Raw genomic sequence first — 18,587 nt, 5'->3', positions numbered from 1 at the left:
ATATTTATTTTTATTCTTCAAATTTTTTGGGGGTCCTATTATTTCATATAGAATCTCTTTCTAGGTCATTTATTCATGTATTTATTTTCATCATGTATTTATTTGTGTGTGTGTGTGTTTGTATATATCCCAAATGAGTTTTGAGTGAGACCTTTGAGACCACATTTTGGGTCTCAAACGTGAGCTTGTGGTGATAACTCTTATTTTGAAAGTCTCACTGCTGGCTATTTCCGCTCTTTGCGTCTGCGACGGCTTGACGCCGGTGGCTTGTGAGGACCTGCGGGGACTGTGGAAAGCAGCATAGAGTAGATGGGACCAATTTCTGGCCAACATGAGCTTCTCTTTCTTCTGTGCACTTTCTTAGCACACAAACTTGATGGAGAATGTCGTTAAACAAAAGGCGACAACTTCCTCTGTGTCGTTTATGCTTTTTTTTTTCATTTTTAATTGGAGCTCAAGTGTCAGAAATTAACTGTACTTGCGTGTACTTTTCTTCCTTTTTTATTTTTAACTCAGCGCGCGTGACATCCAGCATCCCTCGTCACCGTGGCAACCAGTCTTCATCATCATTATCATCATCCTCCAGGCAGCATCAGCAACCCAATTCCTCCGCAGCTTTGCACGCACGTTCACGTCTTCAAATTTGACTTCAAATTTGCCGCTTCCTGATGCTAATTTAGTTTAGCGGCAAGGTCGATGTGTTGACATCATCGCCACTGTCAAGATGCCCGTGAGACGCGGTCACGTTGCCCTCCAGAACACTTACCTTGATACCATCATCAGGAAATTCGACGAGCAAAGTAAGTCTCTAAACGTGTGAACGTCTACGACCTCATTTTGATCATAAACCACATTTCTTGTTTATTGTTGAATATTGTTACGTACAACGTAAATGAGTTCAATTTAGTTTGTATTGCGGTTTCAAATGAAGAAGGAAAAGTATAGCTCAAAAAGGTTGCCACTGAGAAAAGCAATCGGACACCCGAGTAAAATGTGAGACTCATTTGTTCTTTCTTTTTGTCTGAGTCATTTTTGAGAAATGCTGAGAGGTTTCTGAAACAAATGCCTTGCATTTTTGAAATCCTTGGTCACGTTTCTCAAAAGCAATATGTCAAGGCTGAGAAAAGTAATAAGTCACCCGAGTAGATCAAGTCTCACATTTTGAGCTTGTGTCTGAACCCGTTGTGGATACTGACACTGCTGTGGAATACTGAGAGAGGATGTAGCTGAAATGCAACGAACTTCGGGAGTCAAAAATCTCACAAGAATTAAGTGTCAGGACTAAGAAGAGTAGATCACACATATCGCACATCTTTGATTATGTTTGAATCTGTTGAAAAATGCTGCTATTAAATATGGAGTGATATTGCCAAGATTCTAAAGGAATGTCCCAGCTTCATATGCAGAAGTTCAAACACAATCCAAACATTTGATGCAAGTGTGCTAATGCTAATGTAGTTGCCACTATTGAAGGCAGGCACGCATGTACGTGTCGCAGGCGACCGGAGAGGTTGGCCCGCTCTGTTTTTAGCCTTTCAACTCGGACTTCAATGAACACGAACCAGATGCGCTCGCCTTGCACTACCCACAATCCCTGTTGTGCCTCCTGTGCTCCATCACATGTTTCTCTGCTCCACAAATTGGGCACTTTGATACCCTCATTGTCACTGAGCGGTTGCTAAGCAGCACGCTCACCTGCTGGAGACACTGTGTATTTTACACAGAAAACATAAAAGGTGGGGTACACATTATTTTTCGTATTATTTTTATTTTTTTAACTAATTAATCGCAAGAAATTCCGTAATTAATTGCGAAAAATCCAATTTTTCAACTACTATTTTTTGTGAAGCTTGTTACAGATATTTACTTGAATCATATCTTAATATATTATCTACTTAATGTAAAATCACCAAATATTAAGTGTATTTTGATTCAAAGTCTGTTCTAATTGCTTTCTTTAACCCTTGAACACGATCAAATCTTTCTCAGCATTTTTCTTCAGAACAATTTTCAAAATTTAGACATTGTACAATTAATAAGGTACTGTATTTGAAGTTGGTTTTGAAAGATGTGGAAATGATTTTTTAATGAAGTACAGAGTTAAAATATTTAAATGAATCTCAAGTTCATACTTCAATTTTGATAGCCTATTCCAGCAATTGTCGGGCAGTAGGTCCCTTTTCGACACTTTAAAATAATAATAATACCTTCATCCTATAATGCGCCAAACTCAAATGCCTAGTTTAAAGAAGAATGAACTGTACGGTTGAAATAGAACAGAAGCGTTGACATTTCCACACAAGTCTCTGTTAAGTGTCCAGCTGCTCCTCTGTGGCCTCTCGGGAGTCATTGTGATGCTAAGCAGCCTGGAAAGCTCCACTTCATTAGTTCCACTCCACATGTGATTGTTGACTGTATTAATAGCTCGCTGACACATTGTATGAAAGTGAAGTGAACATCTTGTACTTGACATGAGCGACAACGTGCCGAGAAAAAGATTGGAAATCAATAACCTCGCAATTAGAAAGAAGCGCGGTGGCCGGGAAGTTTTCTCTTTTGATTACTGCTAAATGTACTCGGTTCAAATATCCGCACATCCATTTTCTGTAGCGATTATCTCTCACTAGGGTCGCAGAAGTGCGGGAGCCTTTCCCAGCGGTGTTTGAGAAAGAGGTGGGTTGCTGGGTTAAAATAGAGTTTTCAATTTTATTCTTATCATAACCAAACAAAACAATCCGGAGCTACAGCTAGCTACAGCATCAGTATAATTTGTCCGCAAAACTGCAATAGTGGACCACTGACAAAAGAAAATGCTGCTTGTGGTCCAAAAATAGTCAATTGGTTTAAAATTTCCCCAGTAAGTACTGCAAATTAATAAAACAAAAACTGACCATATTGAAGAAAATAGTTAGCCTAGCTTGTATGACACATAGCCTAGCATGCCTGAGTACTGGGAACTGTTTCATTTTATTTTTTATCCCTATTAAATGATCAACAATTATATTCATCCTTTCACCAAAACATGTTCAGTTAATTATTTATCTTAAAATCTTGTTGTGAGTAATGCTAACTCTGGCGATGTGGTCCTTCTAGATCGCAAGTTTGTGATTGCCAACGCGCAGATGAAGAATTATGGCATCATTTTCTGCAACGAGGCCTTCTGTCAGATGTTCGGCTTCACGCGGGCCGAGATCATGCAGCAGCCGTGCACCTGCCAGTTCTTGGTAGGCCCCGGCACCCTAAAAAGCGCCCTCGCGCAGCTAGCTCAGGCCCTGCTCGGCTCTGAGGAGCGCAAGGTGGAGATTCTCTATTACGCCAAGGAAGGTAACACAAATAGCTGCTTTCTCGCCTGGGGAAAGTACATTTTATAATGTTTATCTTTTTGAACATCTGGACTTGAGACTTGCTTGTGACTTGCACATAGTTGACTTTGTGAACAATTATTATGCCATTAAATGTCAGGCACGTGCAGGCCGTGCATGGTGGACATCGTTCCAGTGAAGAACGAGGAAGGCATCGTCATCATGTTCATCCTGGACTTCCAGGAGCTCGTCGACCCGATGCTCAAGAAGTCCGGACTCAGGCAGCGTGTCAGTCAAGGCTGGCTCTACTGTGAGCATTTTTATTGTGTTTTTGATAGTACAGGCAGTCGTTTGGCAATTTTTTAAAATTTTGTTTTTACATTGATTTGGCAGAAAAAAAAGAAGCCTCAAGCTGTTTTATTGCCACTTCCTGCTGAAGTTTACGGTCAAATTAAATATCATTGACATTTCAGTGTTACAGCAACTGTGAGCAACATTTGAACACAAATGGTGCATCAGCACATGTAAACAAACATAAGAATACTGACAGCCGTGTGAAACGATTAATATTACTGCATCTGAGTCACGTAGCCTTTGTTTGTGTCATACTGGTTTACACTGCCCCCGGTGGCCAGATTGTGCCCAACAGAAGCTGCTGCAATGAATTGCTTTTGTCTGTTTTCATGTTTATGTGCCACCTTTTTCCTCTTTTCTTGCAATTCTTTTGCTGATCAATTTTGCTTTTTTATCTGTTTCTTGAAACTTTGTCTTTTTTTGTCACTTTCAGGCATTTATTGTCTCTTTTTGTCATATTTTTGCAAGATTTTTCATATTTTTTCTTGTTTTTGTTATTTTTTACTTTTTTTTAACTTGTCTAGTTTTGTCATTTCTGTCCAATTGTCCAGTTTTGATCATTTGACTTTTTTTTTTTTTTTGCAGTTTTGTCTTGTTATTGTTTCTTTCTAGGCAATTTCTCAGGAGTTTTTTTCTCTTCAAAACTTGATTCTCATTGTGGAATGTCTCTCGCAGGCCAGAACCGTAGGTTGAAGATGCGACTGCCAGAGTTACGCTCCATGCGACGACAGTCATTCTCCAAAGATCAGTTTGAGGGTGTTGTGGTGGACTTCTTGCAGGTAGGACAACTTTTGTGCAATAAATATGTTTTTTTAATTATTAATATATTCATAAATTAATTAAAACAATTATTGGTAAAAAGAAAAAAACAATGCATTGATCATTCAGAGGCAACAAAGTCTTCCTTTTTATGCTCCACTCACATAAAATTCCATGTGAAGGGGCCTTTAAACAGCTGTGTGGAATTGTTTAAAAAGGAAAAAGCCATCAAAAAGATAAATGAAAAACAAACGAGCCGCTCTCCCATATTTTGGACATCTCTGCTGTGTTTTTTTGAGGGATGTCACTTCCTGACAGGATCCATGAACGACCAATCCGGAAACACACTCTGTCAAGTTGGACACTTTTACACCCACGCACACACACACACACCCACGCACGCACGCACGCACGCACACACGCCCACACCCACCGCCCCCCCCCCCCACACACACACTCATTCCTTTTCTTGCTGCCTCATGCTCACTAGTCTTGCAAACTTTTTTTTATTTATTTATATAATATATAAACTATTTTGCATAAATAATGAGCTGAGTTTGCTTATATAAAAAAATAATTATGAAAGCGAAATTCCTGGTGTCATGTTTTTTTTTTACTTTCCTGTGCAATATGCATGCTACATTATTGCTGTTAATTCATTCACTACCAGCTGAGTGGAGAAAAAAAAAAAAGAAAAAGGAATTTGGACGTCTTCAGCTGTCAATGGCAGTAAATAAGTTCATCTTTAATATATACATGTATCTGTATTTTTAAGCCCAACAGTGAGGAAGTCCCCCTGAAGGATTTCCGCATCCCGTCTAAGGAGAGCTGCATGCAGTCGGAGACTGAAGCCCTCATAGAACAAGACCTGGATCCTCCCTCTCCGGCCACACAGCCTTCCACCAAGCGCCGCTCCCTGCTGACGGACCGCCTGGACCCGGGCCTGCCGGAACCTCGGGGGACCTTATCTCGAAGCAGCTCGCGGGAAAGTGTGCGCAGCCTGCGTCGCGCCTCGTCTCTGGACGATATTGATGGGATGAAAACGGAGTGGAGCGCTCGGCCCGGAGATACCCGGACGAACAGCAGTGAGTTTTACTGTAGAACCCCTCATTAAGACCTCAAAAGCAATAACAACACCTTCTTTGTATTTTGAGAGGGATCAAACAGAAAGAGAAGAGACAACAAAAAAGCAAATCCAAAGTCATATTTTGCGTTTCACAGATTTGAAACCGAGCGGTGCCAACTCCACATCGGACTCGGACCTGATGAGGCACCGGGCCATTGGGCGCATCCCGCAAGTGACGCTCACCTTCGGCTCGGACCGTGTCAGACCGCCGTCGCCCGGCGAGATCGAGATCATCGCTCCCAGCAAAGTCAAAGACAGGACACAGAATGTCACTGAGAAGGTGACGCAGGTAACACAGGTGAGATCCGAAGTCGCAGTGACCTCAACCAAGTGAGATTATTATTGGAGTTTTGCCTAAATCATATTTGAAGGTTTTCGAAAAATCTTTTGTAAGCACATTGCTCTTTGAAGTGATTTTGACTTCGCCAAATATGCTAGCAGGCGAACAAAAGATTGTTTCTTTGTCTTTGATTTCCAAGAAATTTGCTTTATATAAAATGTAATATTGCACCAAAGTTTAATCCAGATCTGATCCACATTGAGCATTTAGCAACAGTGTAAACGCAACATAAAAGAATCTCAGTAAAAAGTCCGTTTTCATGTTGGGTCTTATTACAGTTAGTCCCCTTCGAATCAAGTATGAAGTGCTTTTACCTTTTAAGGTCCTACATTTTGTGATTTGGCAGAAGACAAATGTTCAAGCCTTGGCAGAGGTCTTTTCAGTGTTCTTGCTATCATTTATCTTTTAGCTGGAGGTGAAAGTGACATTTATATTTCTACTTTCTGCTCCTCCATTGCCTGTTGTGAGAACAACCCTAACTCTCACTTCCTTTTCCCCCTCAGTGTGCGTGTGCGTGCATGTGTGTGTGTGTGTGTGTGACAGGTTCAGGTCATTAAGTATCACTGCTCTCCTGCATTTACACACACACACACGCACCCCCGCACACGCGCGCACACACACATACTCGTATGTCTATAAATGGAGGGCCGTCTCTAGCTTCTCGGCAGGGGCGCTAGATGACGTGTGGGAAGAAATAATCTCACCTGAGGTGTGACATGTGTCTTCGCGCTGTGCACACTGTGTCGCCTCCACAGCACCACAGTGTCAAAACCACCTCGACTCAAGAAAAGCTCTTGTAATTGCAAGGAAAGCAGCCACGTGCCAGTAAAAGAGAAATAAATGCAACCCGGAGCTTCTTGGATATAAACATATAAACATGTTTATTGTCAGTTTGTTTTTTTTGCTCTCAATTTACTCACTCGTTTGTCACTTCAATTCCCTGACCGGTTGCTTTTGCATTTTTCTTGCTCTTTTGGGTTTATCTCCACTTGTCCATTTGCCTGTTCGGCATTGCTTCCCCAGTTGTAGTTGCCAAAATTGTCATTGGCGGGTTTGTTTACCCCCCGGTTTACTTTTCCAAAAGCGAGCGAAGAGTGCGGCGTCCGTGTGTGCCCATCGAGCAGCGTTGCCTGGCTGGCTGACGGGCGAACTGGCTGGCAGTGAGTGACCTTGGCCTCTTGAGCTAATGGATGTGGAGGGCAGCGTTTCCATGGATACACCTTGCAGGCAAACTCTGCTTTTCCCCAAAACACGCCCGCGTCACAGTGAGAATGGCGTTAAATTGCCTTTACGGTGGCTATTGTTACGTCACGCCATAAAAATTGCCGGCCGCTTAATTGAGTTTCGATTGGCACCTTGCAAAAGAGAAATGAAGGTTGCCATCGATCCTCGCTGCTATGGATTGGTCTGCATAGCGTGATCGAGCAGGGAAGCCTGGATTTATGTGTGTGTGTGTGTGCACCCCCTGGCTTCCCACAGAGGAAATGTGAGGACTTTATTTGCAAGTGCCAAAAATTTCCCTTCATTCAAATTCCAATTTTAAACTTCAACACTGCTTGTTTTCATTCCATTTTTATCACAGATTTTGGCACATTTAAAAGTCTTCCCAGTGACCATGTAACACATTGCGTCTAAATTAGAGCTGTTCCTAATATTGTGTCCTAAATAATATGATGAATATATAAAGGACATATTGTTGAAATAAATAATAAAAAAAAAAAAATATAATAAATTAAATAAAAGTCTGAATTTGAAAGAAGCTCTTGAAAGGTTGCCATTTAAATGCTCAAATAATTTTGGCTTCCTTGTCCCCAATTTACTTTTTGACTTTTTTTGTCCAGAGTTTGCACGCCAATTTGGCTTGATTGTCTCCCTTCCCAAATTGTTAATATTTTTGTTTTCCTATTTGTTTATTTTTGGCTTTATTGCAGCCGGTTTTCTTATTGAAATTGTCGGTTTTGATTTTGTTCATGGGCTCATTTTGTCATGCGTCCGTCCTTGTGATGTCATAATGTCACATGGAGGCCATTTTTAATGTCTGGGCTGGGCCTCATGCAGGGGATAGAGAGGGCCGGAGAGAAAGCAAAGGGGGAGGAATGTAGTTGACGGAGAGATGATGTAGATGGACGGACGAGGTTGCTGTCTCTCTCTCTCTCTCTCTGTCGGGTTAGCATGAAGTGTTTTTCAAAATGAGCTTCAAGCAGAAACTACAGCCTGTGAGTAATTTTATTTTTATTTCGAAACACACACACACACACACACCTTGTTTATTTATTGCATAAGTGCAATGCAGATGCTCCTTTTTTCTTTGTGGCGCTGACGGGTGAGCAACAGGAAGTGTAGGAATGCTGTTGCCATGTGACCACATCAGCTCATTCATGCTTTTTTTTTTTTTTTTTTTTTTTTTTTTTAATTTGTCCAAATATGCTTTTGGGCTCAGTTGTGCCGTGGTTACGTGCCATTGATTGATGTTTATGACTTTGTTGTCCGCAATTTACTTGCCCAAAGTGTCCTTTTGGCTTCATTGCCCCAACTAAATTGTTATTTTTATCTTGGTGACCCTCAAGTTTATTTGCCATAAATTTCTTTTTGGTGTTGTAACCTTCAGTTTTTTTTGGGCCCATTTATTTATATAAAAAAAAAATGTTGTTTTGGCTTTGTTGCTTCACATTTTATTTCCCCAAATTGCTACATATCAATGATTCCCTCGTGAAGCGGTGCCATGTTAATTATAACCAGCTGACAGGTTGCATGCGACGGAGCGACGGAGCGGGGGGGGGGGGTGACTTCTGGTGGTCATTACAAAACGCAGCACATCAATAACTTGTTGGATGAGTGAACCTCGCGTTTACACTCTCATTAGCATGACGCCTTTCCGCATGTGTTCAGCGGGTCACGACGGCCCACCACCACCCCCCTGTGAGACCCCGGCTGTCACTTAACTCGATTTAAAACGGACGCCAGCTCGCTTTTATCAACAAATGCCCTTTCTGTGACCCCCCAGGTGGCCTTTTTTCGATTGGTTCACCAAATACAGTCAAGCTCCTGACACGCTGGTCATTTTATAATGTGTGACTTCTTTTAAGGTGGTTATTTTCAGCTAGGAGCTCAGTCAGTGGAAACCGATAATTAATACACTTCTTGTGATTCCTGGGTGAGAGTTCACTGCTTATGTGTGTCCGAGGCAGCAGTTGAGCTTCTTCGTCCTCAACATCATGCAAAGTATAAAGCAAATGAGGACATGAAAAGCATCCGATTCATGCAGTCTCACCGCAAACTGGGAAATATCATATCAGTAAAATGATCTTCCCACAAAGTTAAGATAATTGCTGACTGCTTGTTGTTGGTAATTTGTAAAGTAATTGTGCAAACAGACAATCAGGAAGATACAGTAAGGCAGCAATATTTTTTGTCCCCTAGCTACGTGTCGAAATTGTTGTTTTAATATTCCAAATTGAGTTTTGGCTTTGCAAACAGATATGTTTTGCCATTTCTTATTATGTATTCATCACTTCACCTGGCTTGGTATTAAATGGCCTGTGATTTAGTTGATCAAGGTCCCTCAAAGGTCTTGAACATCTGAATACACGCGACGCAGCAGGAAACCGCAGTTTTGTAGCCCAAATATCAGAAACACACGCAACTGACAAGTTTGAGAAGGAAAAGCAGAATTGTTGTCTTGGATCTGATTAGATCAGGGGTGGGCATATTTTTTGATTGGCAGGCCACAATGGGTTCTAAAATTTGACAAAGGATGCAGATGGATGAAGTGTTTCGGTAACCTCACCTCATCAGAGAAAGAAAATACATTTAATTTTAAATGAAAATGGAAAAAAAGCATTTTAACAATATAATATGTCTTTGAAAATAAAACATTAACACGGTTTTATTCACTAAATTTTTTTCAAGTTTGGCGGGCCGGATTAAAACATTTAATGGGCCGCATGTGGCCCCCGGGCCGTAGTTTGCCCACGCCTGGATTTGATAGTGTGCAGGCTGGTGTTCCTAATTAAGCGAGCCTCTATGGTTTCAATGGCTGCCGCAGGTGCTGTCGCTGGGCGCAGACGTGCTTCCAGAGTACAAGCTGCAGGCCCCGCGCATCCACCGCTGGACCTTCCTGCACTACAGCCCCTTCAAGGCCATGTGGGACTGGCTCATCTTGCTGCTGGTCATCTACACGGCCATCTTCACACCCTACTCGGCCGCCTTTCTTCTCAACGAGGTGGAAGAGGACCGGCGGCGGACGTGCGGCTACACGTGCAACCCTCTCAACGTGGTGGACCTGGTGGTGGACGTCATGTTCATCGTGGACATCCTCATCAACTTCCGGACCACCTACGTGAACCACAACGACGAAGTGGTCAGCCACCCGGGCCGCATCGCCCAGCACTACTTCAAGGGCTGGTTCCTCATCGACATCGTGGCTGCCATACCATTCGATCTGCTCATCTTCCGATCCGGCTCGGAGGAGGTATGGAAAAAAATGGACGTACAAGTGACCCAATTTGCACATTTTTAGAATTATAGGTTGTTTGGATGATTTTTTTTTTTCTGCTTTGACTTAAGCGCAAACATTTAAGATCTGAGTGCTGTATGATAGGTATCGATGCAATTTTTTTTTTAGGATGTATTGTAATGCCGGACACAGCAGATACTTTGGTAACAAAATGATCGCGTGATACGCACATTCGTTCGCCAGCTTCAACAGCTGCAACTAATACTCATCAACTAAACGCACAAACAGGCTAACTTGAACTAACAAGCGCAAGCTCCACACTCATTTGCTAAAGCCACACACATTCAAAGTCGCGGATACTACAGTATAGAACAGTGCAGACTCTTTTTTTGTCACGTCAATCAATGTGATAATCGAAATTGATTCTAAGAATATTCAAGAGCGGCAGCTCGAATTGACGGTCGTAACAAGATGTCATCTGTCGCCCCAGCCGCAGACGACCACGCTGATTGGCCTGCTGAAGACGGCGCGCCTGCTGCGTTTGGTGCGCGTGGCCCGCAAGCTGGACCGTTACTCGGAATACGGCGCCGCCGTCCTCTTCTTGCTCATGTGCACCTTCGCCCTGATCGCCCACTGGCTGGCGTGCATCTGGTACGCCATCGGCAACGTGGAGCGCACCAGCTCGGCGCGCGTGGGCGTCATGAAGATAGGTTGGCTGGACAACCTGGCCGAGCAGATCGGCAAGCAGTACAACGACAGCGATGCGGCGTCGGGGCCGTCCATCAAGGACAAGTACGTCACGGCGCTCTACTTCACCTTCAGCAGCCTCACCAGCGTCGGCTTCGGGAACGTGTCGCCCAACACCAACCCTGAAAAGATCTTCTCCATCTGCGTCATGCTCATTGGATGTGAGTCCCTCTGCGTTTTAGTCCTCACTCAGTAGAGTACATTTTTGATTTTATTTAGTGTATTATTTTTTCTTATTTTTATTTTTGTTCTTTTTTTTATTACGGGAGTTTTTATTGATTTTTTTCTCATTCTCGTTCACGGTTTTCATTTTATTTTGTTGTTTTGCTTTGGATTTATTTAGACTTTTTCATAGGGCTGTCAAAATTAAATTATTACCCGTTTTTCCTGGAAAACGCTAATTGGTGGTTCATCCACATTTTTGCAAGAATTTAGGGGGTCAAAAGTTCATCTGAATCAATGCATTTGTAAAGGGTGTTAATTGTACGCAATTTTTTGTTATTTTTGGGGCCGCCCGGTTCCTATCCACCGCGAATAACCACGGTCCACTGTCCATTTATTTCTGTGACGCAGCTCTGATGTACGCCAGCATCTTTGGCAACGTGTCGGCCATCATCCAGAGGCTGTACTCGGGCACGGCGCGCTACCACACGCAGATGCTGCGCGTCAAAGAGTTCATCCGCTTCCATCAAATCCCTGGCGGCTTGCGGCAGCGTCTGGAAGAGTACTTTCAGCACGCTTGGTCCTACACCAACGGCATCGACATGAACGCTGTGAGTATGCAAACTGTCTCTCAAAAATCTGCATGCTGAGTCTTTTGTAATTGTTTTTTTGTATCGTGTTTGTTTTTTCTCTTACCGACTCATAGTAAAGTGTTACACTGGCCTACCCTTAGTGAAGACAGCGTAGGTTCACTTCCCACTCTGCGATGTGTAAATGTGAGAGTGAATGGTCTTCTGTTTTGAATGAGCCCTGTGATTGACGGGCGACCCATTCGGGTAGCAGGCAGCCTTGCACCCGAAGTGCACTGAAATAGTCTGCAGCACTCTAAAGTCCTCAAAAGGATAAGCAGCAGTATAGAAAATGGACTTTCATTTTTTCTTTTTAAATTGATTTTTTATTTCTTAAATTAAATTAAATTAAATTCAATTAAATTAAAAAGATTTTTTTATTTGGAATGAAAATCTTGTTTTTTTTTCTTTTTGTATTTTTTTGTTTTGATTTATTATTTGCTTTATTTTTCAGCATATTTTTATCTTTCAGATTTTTTTTTCTTGTTTTATTTTTAATTGTTTTTAATTTCCATTTTCTTCTATTTTTCATAGTTTTTTTCATTTTTTTTCATTGTTATTTATTTATTTATTTATTTATTTATTTTTTGCAACGTAAGAATTCCTTGCACACCACTCACAGGCCGACAAAAGCAATTTCAAGGCACCATCGGTGTTTCGCAACAGGTGTTGAAGGGCTTCCCCGAGTGCCTGCAGGCCGACATCTGCCTGCATCTGAACCGCACGCTGATGCAGCAGTGCAAAGCCTTCCGAGGCGCCAACAAAGGTTGCCTGCGTGCCCTGGCCATCCGCTTCAAGACCACCCACGCCCCGCCCGGCGACACCCTGGTGCACAGCGGCGACATTCTCACCGCCCTTTATTTCATCTCCAGCGGCTCCATCGAGATCCTGCGTGACGACATGGTGGTGGCCATATTGGGTGAGTGTGATTTTCTTTGACTTGAATTCAAATTCAGAGCACTCCACCAACATTTACGTAGTTTCCTAAGAGCTATTAAGGACTATATTTTTTTTTTCAAGGTTAAATCCTACCTAACTCACAAGAAGATCTATCTGTATGTATCTTTTTATAACAAAAATATCTGAGGAAATATTAAAAATGTTGTTTCATTTACTATCACTTAAATGGCGTACACTTAATTTACCAAATACAATTCCTTACCCCACTACGAAAAATAAAAATAATCTATTCTTTGTACAAGCTAAGGTAAAAGGTTATCAACAAAACAAAATATTTTTTTCCAGTCTATTTATTGTTTTAGTTGTTTAAATTTCAATAAATGCCAAGGGGAAAAGTGTCAAATTATTTATTCAGTTTTGCTGTAATAATTTTAGCCCCTCAAGACAAAAATGTATGTTAAATTTAAATTATCTTTGAATTTAAGTTAAGTTTAACTTAAATTCAAAGATAATTTAAATTAACACACACACACTCACTCACACACACACGCACGAGCAACTGTGTCGTGTTGCCTCGCCAGGGGTGTTTGGGCACAGCTCCATTTAATTCTTCCATTTCCCAGAACCATTGATCACCAATAGCAGTCCTGCTCAAATCCCTCTCGGGTGCCTTCTTTTCCAGTAGAACATTCATCGCAGTGTTTTTGTTTTGTTTCGTTTGAATCTCATCTCTTTGTGCTTGTCCAGGAAAAAACGACATCTTCGGCGAATCCGTCAGCATGTACGGCAGGCCTGGCAAGTCCAGCGCCGACGTGCGGGCGCTGACTTATTGCGACCTTCATAAAATCCAGAGGGATGACCTGATGGAGGTTCTGGACATGTACCCCGATTTTGCCGACACTTTCTGGCACAACCTGGAGGTCACATTCAACCTCAGAGATGTGAGGGCCACTAAATGGAGGCGTTAACTGGCAAAAATTTAACTTAGCGACATGAAACTTGGTTTTTACATATGTTGTCGGCGCTCGATGCTAACTTGTGAGTAAAGATCTATGACTTGCCGTAAGAAACCAAAACTCTAATAAGTCAGCTCCAGAAGGACCAAATGTATTGTTATGTATTTGTATTTATATTTATATTTGTCCATCACTCAAGCTGCTCTGTATCAGGCAGATCGAGTAAACCTGACAACCCCGAGCAAGGACTCTGAATGTGGCTACCGCCGCACCAGGCACCTCAGAGGCTCCCCGCGACGGCGCAACCGACCCGGTGAGCGATGAGCCCGCCTTTACAAAAAGTCTTTCCCGGTGCATACATCATTTAAAAAAAAAAATCCTGATTCAGATGGCACGGACCGGGAGGAGACCTACCCTGAGCAGTCTTGTCCGATGGCCAACCATCACAGAATGGCAACGCCACGTTGGGACGAGCAGTGTAGCAGCGACACTTTTTCATCCGAATCCAGCGACGAGGAGATGAAGCATATGAGGCGGAGCAGCAAGGGAGAGCTGTACCCACCGCCGGCGGGGGAGACCAGAGACTATCCACCGGCCGTCATTAACCTCCTGCCGCACGGCAGACCCGCCCCTGGAATGGCCAAGCCCGTGGACCTCGCTGGACCACCGTACTCAGGTGAAGAGTTCATGGAGAGTCCTGATTGTTTCCTCACTACCATGCTTGAGAGTTTACGCATGAGAAATGCGGAAAGCTAAATAAAAAAAAAATAATAAATAAATATATATATATATAAAATACTATTTGCAATTTCAACTTCACCCAGCTTTATTAAATCGAAGTCAAGTGCAGTTTAAGATCATATCCTGATAATCATCTTCACAGCCGCAGTTCCGGTCAGCATGTCGGGTCTTTACGGCTACTGGCCAGACCGCCGCGCCAGCCAGTACTCCGAGGCCCAGAGACGATCGTCGTCTGCGGCCAGGACCCCCGCCTTCCAGCCCGTCCCCCGTTCTGAGGACCGACCCAGCGAGCTTGGGTCCAGACTGGAAGTGCTGCAGTCGCAATTAAACAGGTGAGATTTGAGCTCTCGCTTTTTTTTTTCAGATCATCAGCGATGACAAAATGTTATACAAGCGAGTTATGTAAGAATTTTTCATTCATTAAAACAAAAAGGTCATTTGAAGGGGGCACCCGGATTTGAACCGGGGACCTCTTGATCTGCAGTCAAATGCTCTACCACTGAGCTATACCCCCTTACGGGTGTTGCTGGTCACATTTATTGATTTTGTTGTATTAGTCCAACGCATGTGATCTGCGAGATATTGGCGTTGATGGGACGAAAGACAATACGACAGTGGAAAGGAAAAAAAAAACAACATGACATAATTTATTAACGTCATAAAGTGCGTGTTTGTGTAAACGAGACGACATGGCAGCGACATCTAGTGGACTGTTGAAGCCCTCATCCGTGAGTGGATTGGAGGGTCTTATTTTATTTCACAAAATAGAGTTCCCATGGTTATACATTACTAACTGCGTCATTCAAATAGGAAAATGTAAGTTTAATAGCTACCAGTTAACATTAACATGTAATTTTTACGTTTTATTTTCGGTTTCTACGGACGACCCGTATCTCGCCAGTCACGTGACCAACTGCCTTTAACACATGCGTTTAATCTTAAAACATGTCGCAATTTCTCAACATATTGATTCATTACTTTTAATTGAAAATATATATATTTTGGGATAGTTTATGGAATGAATTTCCAGGGTCAAAACTATCAGAAAGCAATTTGAGTGACGTTTGATGCATCGTGGATTTGTCCTCGGCTATTCTGTTGATGTACTTTTCCTTATACGATTAAACTTGATCAATTAGAATATGGAAAGCGTAATGCAAAAGTTCAAACTAAAATGTGAAACTCACTACTAATCAAACAAAGTGGAATATTTCATTCAATTTTTAAAATATTTGTCATAGCTTACAGAAAATGAAAATTCACCACCTGCAGAATTCAAATTTGTGAGCCCTTCCTGACTACAGGAACCAAGAGCAGCAGTGAATGGCAAACATTTAATCAACCCTATTGCCGAAATAATCAATAAGATGCACAGGATTGCACTTTGCTTCGGCTTTACATATCTAAATTTCAGAGCCTTTGCGTCCTCATCTGCCTGAAGTCCAGCAGAGAAAAAGGGGGCCGGTGTTTTTATACAATCTTGCAAAAGTCATGATCACATTGACTTTCGGATGAAATACGAAAGTATTCTTGACATGTTGACAAGCGAAGGCGGGGTGGTGAAAACTCTGGTGCCAATTCCTCCTTTCAAGTCGGTCTCTGTGACAGCAAATTGCAGAAACATGCAAAAGCAAACATTTTTTTCTCTCAAACACTGTTGTTATACAAACCTAACCCCCCCACACTCCTCTCTCATGAAAAGGTTTGCACTTCCTGCCTATTAAACAAAGTTAAGGCCTTGATCAAATGAAGCCCATCTCAGTTTCACAAAGATCCCACCAGTTGGCACCAAAGCAATATATTTACAAGACCTGGCTTTTGGCCTGAGCACTAAATCGCAAATAGGGGAGTTTTTCAGCGAATAATAGATGATAGACTCAGTTTATCTCTGTTAATTTTTCAGGCTGGAGAGCCGGATGACGGCGGACATCACCGTCATCCTGCAGCTCCTTCAGCGTCAGATGGCGCCAGTGCCGCCCGCCTACAGCGCCGTATCGCCTAGCCCCCTCCCCGCTGCTGCCAACGCCCTGTATGGCACCGCTCCATCGCCCAATCTCTGCGCCGTCCCTCCCATGATGGATAGCGCCGCTTCGCTGCTACAGGTATGCATGCACATGCTCTGATTGACTAACTTTTTGTAAAGTTGTCAGTTTTCCCATGTAAAAATTTTTCTGAGAGTAAAATCAATCTGACAAGAGAAAAGTCATGAAAAAGAAATTTATGCGTGGGGGGGGTGGGGGGGGTCATTCTAATGAAGTCCATACATTGCATGAAGTATAATCTAAATTGTACAAGAAATTAATGAGTAACTGCCTCACTGCTACACGCACACGCAGCAACTGATCGCATGATTCCAAGCTATCCTGTTTTACCTCCTAGAGTCCAGAGTCAGAGTCCAAGTCCAAGGAATCATTGTCCAGCGGGATCCACGTGACAGCTGCCTCGGACGACACCATGTCCCTGACGCCGCCCCAGCCCGAGGCCCCGGGAACGCTCGGTGTCGCCCAGCGCTTCCCTTCCCTCCCCGAGCACCTGGAGGTCTCTTCGGAAGCGCCGGAGATCCAGAGGCACGTCTCGGACCCGGTCCTGCCGGGGAGCCCCGGAAGCTAGAAGGTGAACCGTTGACATATGGTTCGGACTCTTTGACTTGTTCCTCAGCTTCGTACCAGAGATGATGCGGCGCAGACTAAAAGTTGTAATTTTAGCACAGGGGGAAAAAAATCTATTTTACAACCAATATTGATGAACTTGTTTGAAGATTATTTGGGCGGGTGATTTATTATTTTTTTTTTTCCATTCTTTTGTCTTTTCAGTAATCCTCAGACACATCCGTATGTTCCAAACTTCAAGGTTCCTTTTCACCTCACTGGACTGACTGGTGCTGTGCGCGCCTTTTCGACACTGCCCCTTCTCTCCACGCACAAGCACACGCACACGCACACAAGAGTCTGTAGAAAAATGTTGACATTGAAGAAAAATGAAGCGAATTGTATATTCATGACACATATGCTGGAGCACCTTAAATGGAAAAGGAAGGCTAAATTCACTTTTACATTTGCATTAATATGTTTGCACATTTTTTTACAAAGGAGTATTAGCACCACACTACAAAAAAAACAAAAAAAAACATAATTGTACAAGAATACAATTTTTTTATGGCACCTGATCATTATGTATAGAAATTATTTTTTTTCATCTTTAAATTGAGATGATATTCCTGTTAATATTTCAAAAAGATAGGTCTTTTTTCACAGAAATAAACTAAAATATTTTTTCATTAATATATGACTTTTTCAGAAATATATAAAATTTTCTTGGAAAATATAACTTTTTGTCAAAAATTAATGACTTTTCTACCAAAAGGTTTTGCTCTTAAATATTTTATACAACTTCATTTTACACGTGAGCAAAAACCTATCTTGGAAAATTCTTTAAAAAAAAATACTTTGTATAGAAAATATACAACTTTTTAAAAAATTAAAAAAATAAAAACATTTTCTAAAAATATGTGACATCTTTTATAAAAAGAAAAGACTATTTCTCGAAAATGTACAATGTATTGTTAAAAGAAATTGCCAACAATTGTTTTTTTTTTTTAGAGATATACCTTTTCTGGTATAAAATACAATAACTATTCTTAAAAGGGTTTTAAATTTTTTTTAATGAGAATGCCAATTTATTTCTCAAAAATAATAAAACCTTTCTACATTTTTCTCTAGAAATGCTACATTTTCCCCAACAAAAATAAAACCTCTTAAAAAAAATATTTTTTCTTTCTTTCTGGTGCTCTAATACTCCTTTGAGACAAATGTAATCTCGCTAGAGGAATGTTGTCCACGTCACTTAAAGCAAGGAGTGAGCAGATTTCCTGTTGTGATGGTACGAGATAACCAAGCAATAGTTTTATGATTTTCATCTCATATTTTCATCTAGTTAATATAAAAATATACTCCCCAATTTAATACTTAAATTGGAATAAATTTGTCTTCTTCTCACGGAATGTCCATGCCATTATAAAGAGTGAAGATGACAAAAACTGTACAACGGGCACAAGAATGTGAAAGTATCATGACTTTTTCAATAAATGGATTTATAATCTTACATTTGTGTTTCTT

The 18,587-nt window shown here is 41.8% G+C and overlaps 1 protein-coding gene and 1 non-coding gene across 2 annotated transcripts; one reads left to right on the top strand and one right to left on the bottom strand.

Moving 5' to 3' along the window:
* Positions 1 to 304: 304 nt before the first annotated feature.
* On the top strand, positions 305 to 18,515 carry kcnh6a (potassium voltage-gated channel, subfamily H (eag-related), member 6a). Its single transcript, XM_088317450.1, has 17 exons — positions 305 to 800; positions 3,094 to 3,324; positions 3,463 to 3,612; positions 4,332 to 4,435; positions 5,191 to 5,500; positions 5,637 to 5,839; positions 9,927 to 10,352; positions 10,828 to 11,245; positions 11,658 to 11,857; positions 12,542 to 12,794; positions 13,523 to 13,716; positions 13,945 to 14,044; positions 14,120 to 14,407; positions 14,615 to 14,804; positions 16,376 to 16,574; positions 16,852 to 17,085; positions 17,286 to 18,515. Exons 1-16 carry the CDS (start codon positions 725 to 727, stop codon positions 17,080 to 17,082), a joined length of 3,573 nt encoding a protein of 1,190 aa, XP_088173576.1. The 5' UTR covers positions 305 to 724; the 3' UTR covers positions 17,083 to 17,085; positions 17,286 to 18,515.
* trnac-gca (transfer RNA cysteine (anticodon GCA)) lies at positions 14,915 to 14,986 on the bottom strand. Its single transcript has one exon. It is a non-coding gene; the product is annotated as a tRNA-Cys (tRNA).
* Positions 18,516 to 18,587: the final 72 nt, after the last annotated feature.

Source organism: Idiotropiscis lumnitzeri, chromosome 15, assembly GCF_059441095.1.
Source record: "Idiotropiscis lumnitzeri isolate Australia: NSW breed Sydney's pygmy pipehorse chromosome 15, RoL_Ilum_1.0, whole genome shotgun sequence".
Classification (NCBI taxonomy): Eukaryota; Metazoa; Chordata; class Actinopteri; order Syngnathiformes; family Syngnathidae; genus Idiotropiscis; species Idiotropiscis lumnitzeri.
Note: the sequence above shows the minus strand (reverse complement) of the source record. Positions and strands in the feature narration are given on the sequence as shown.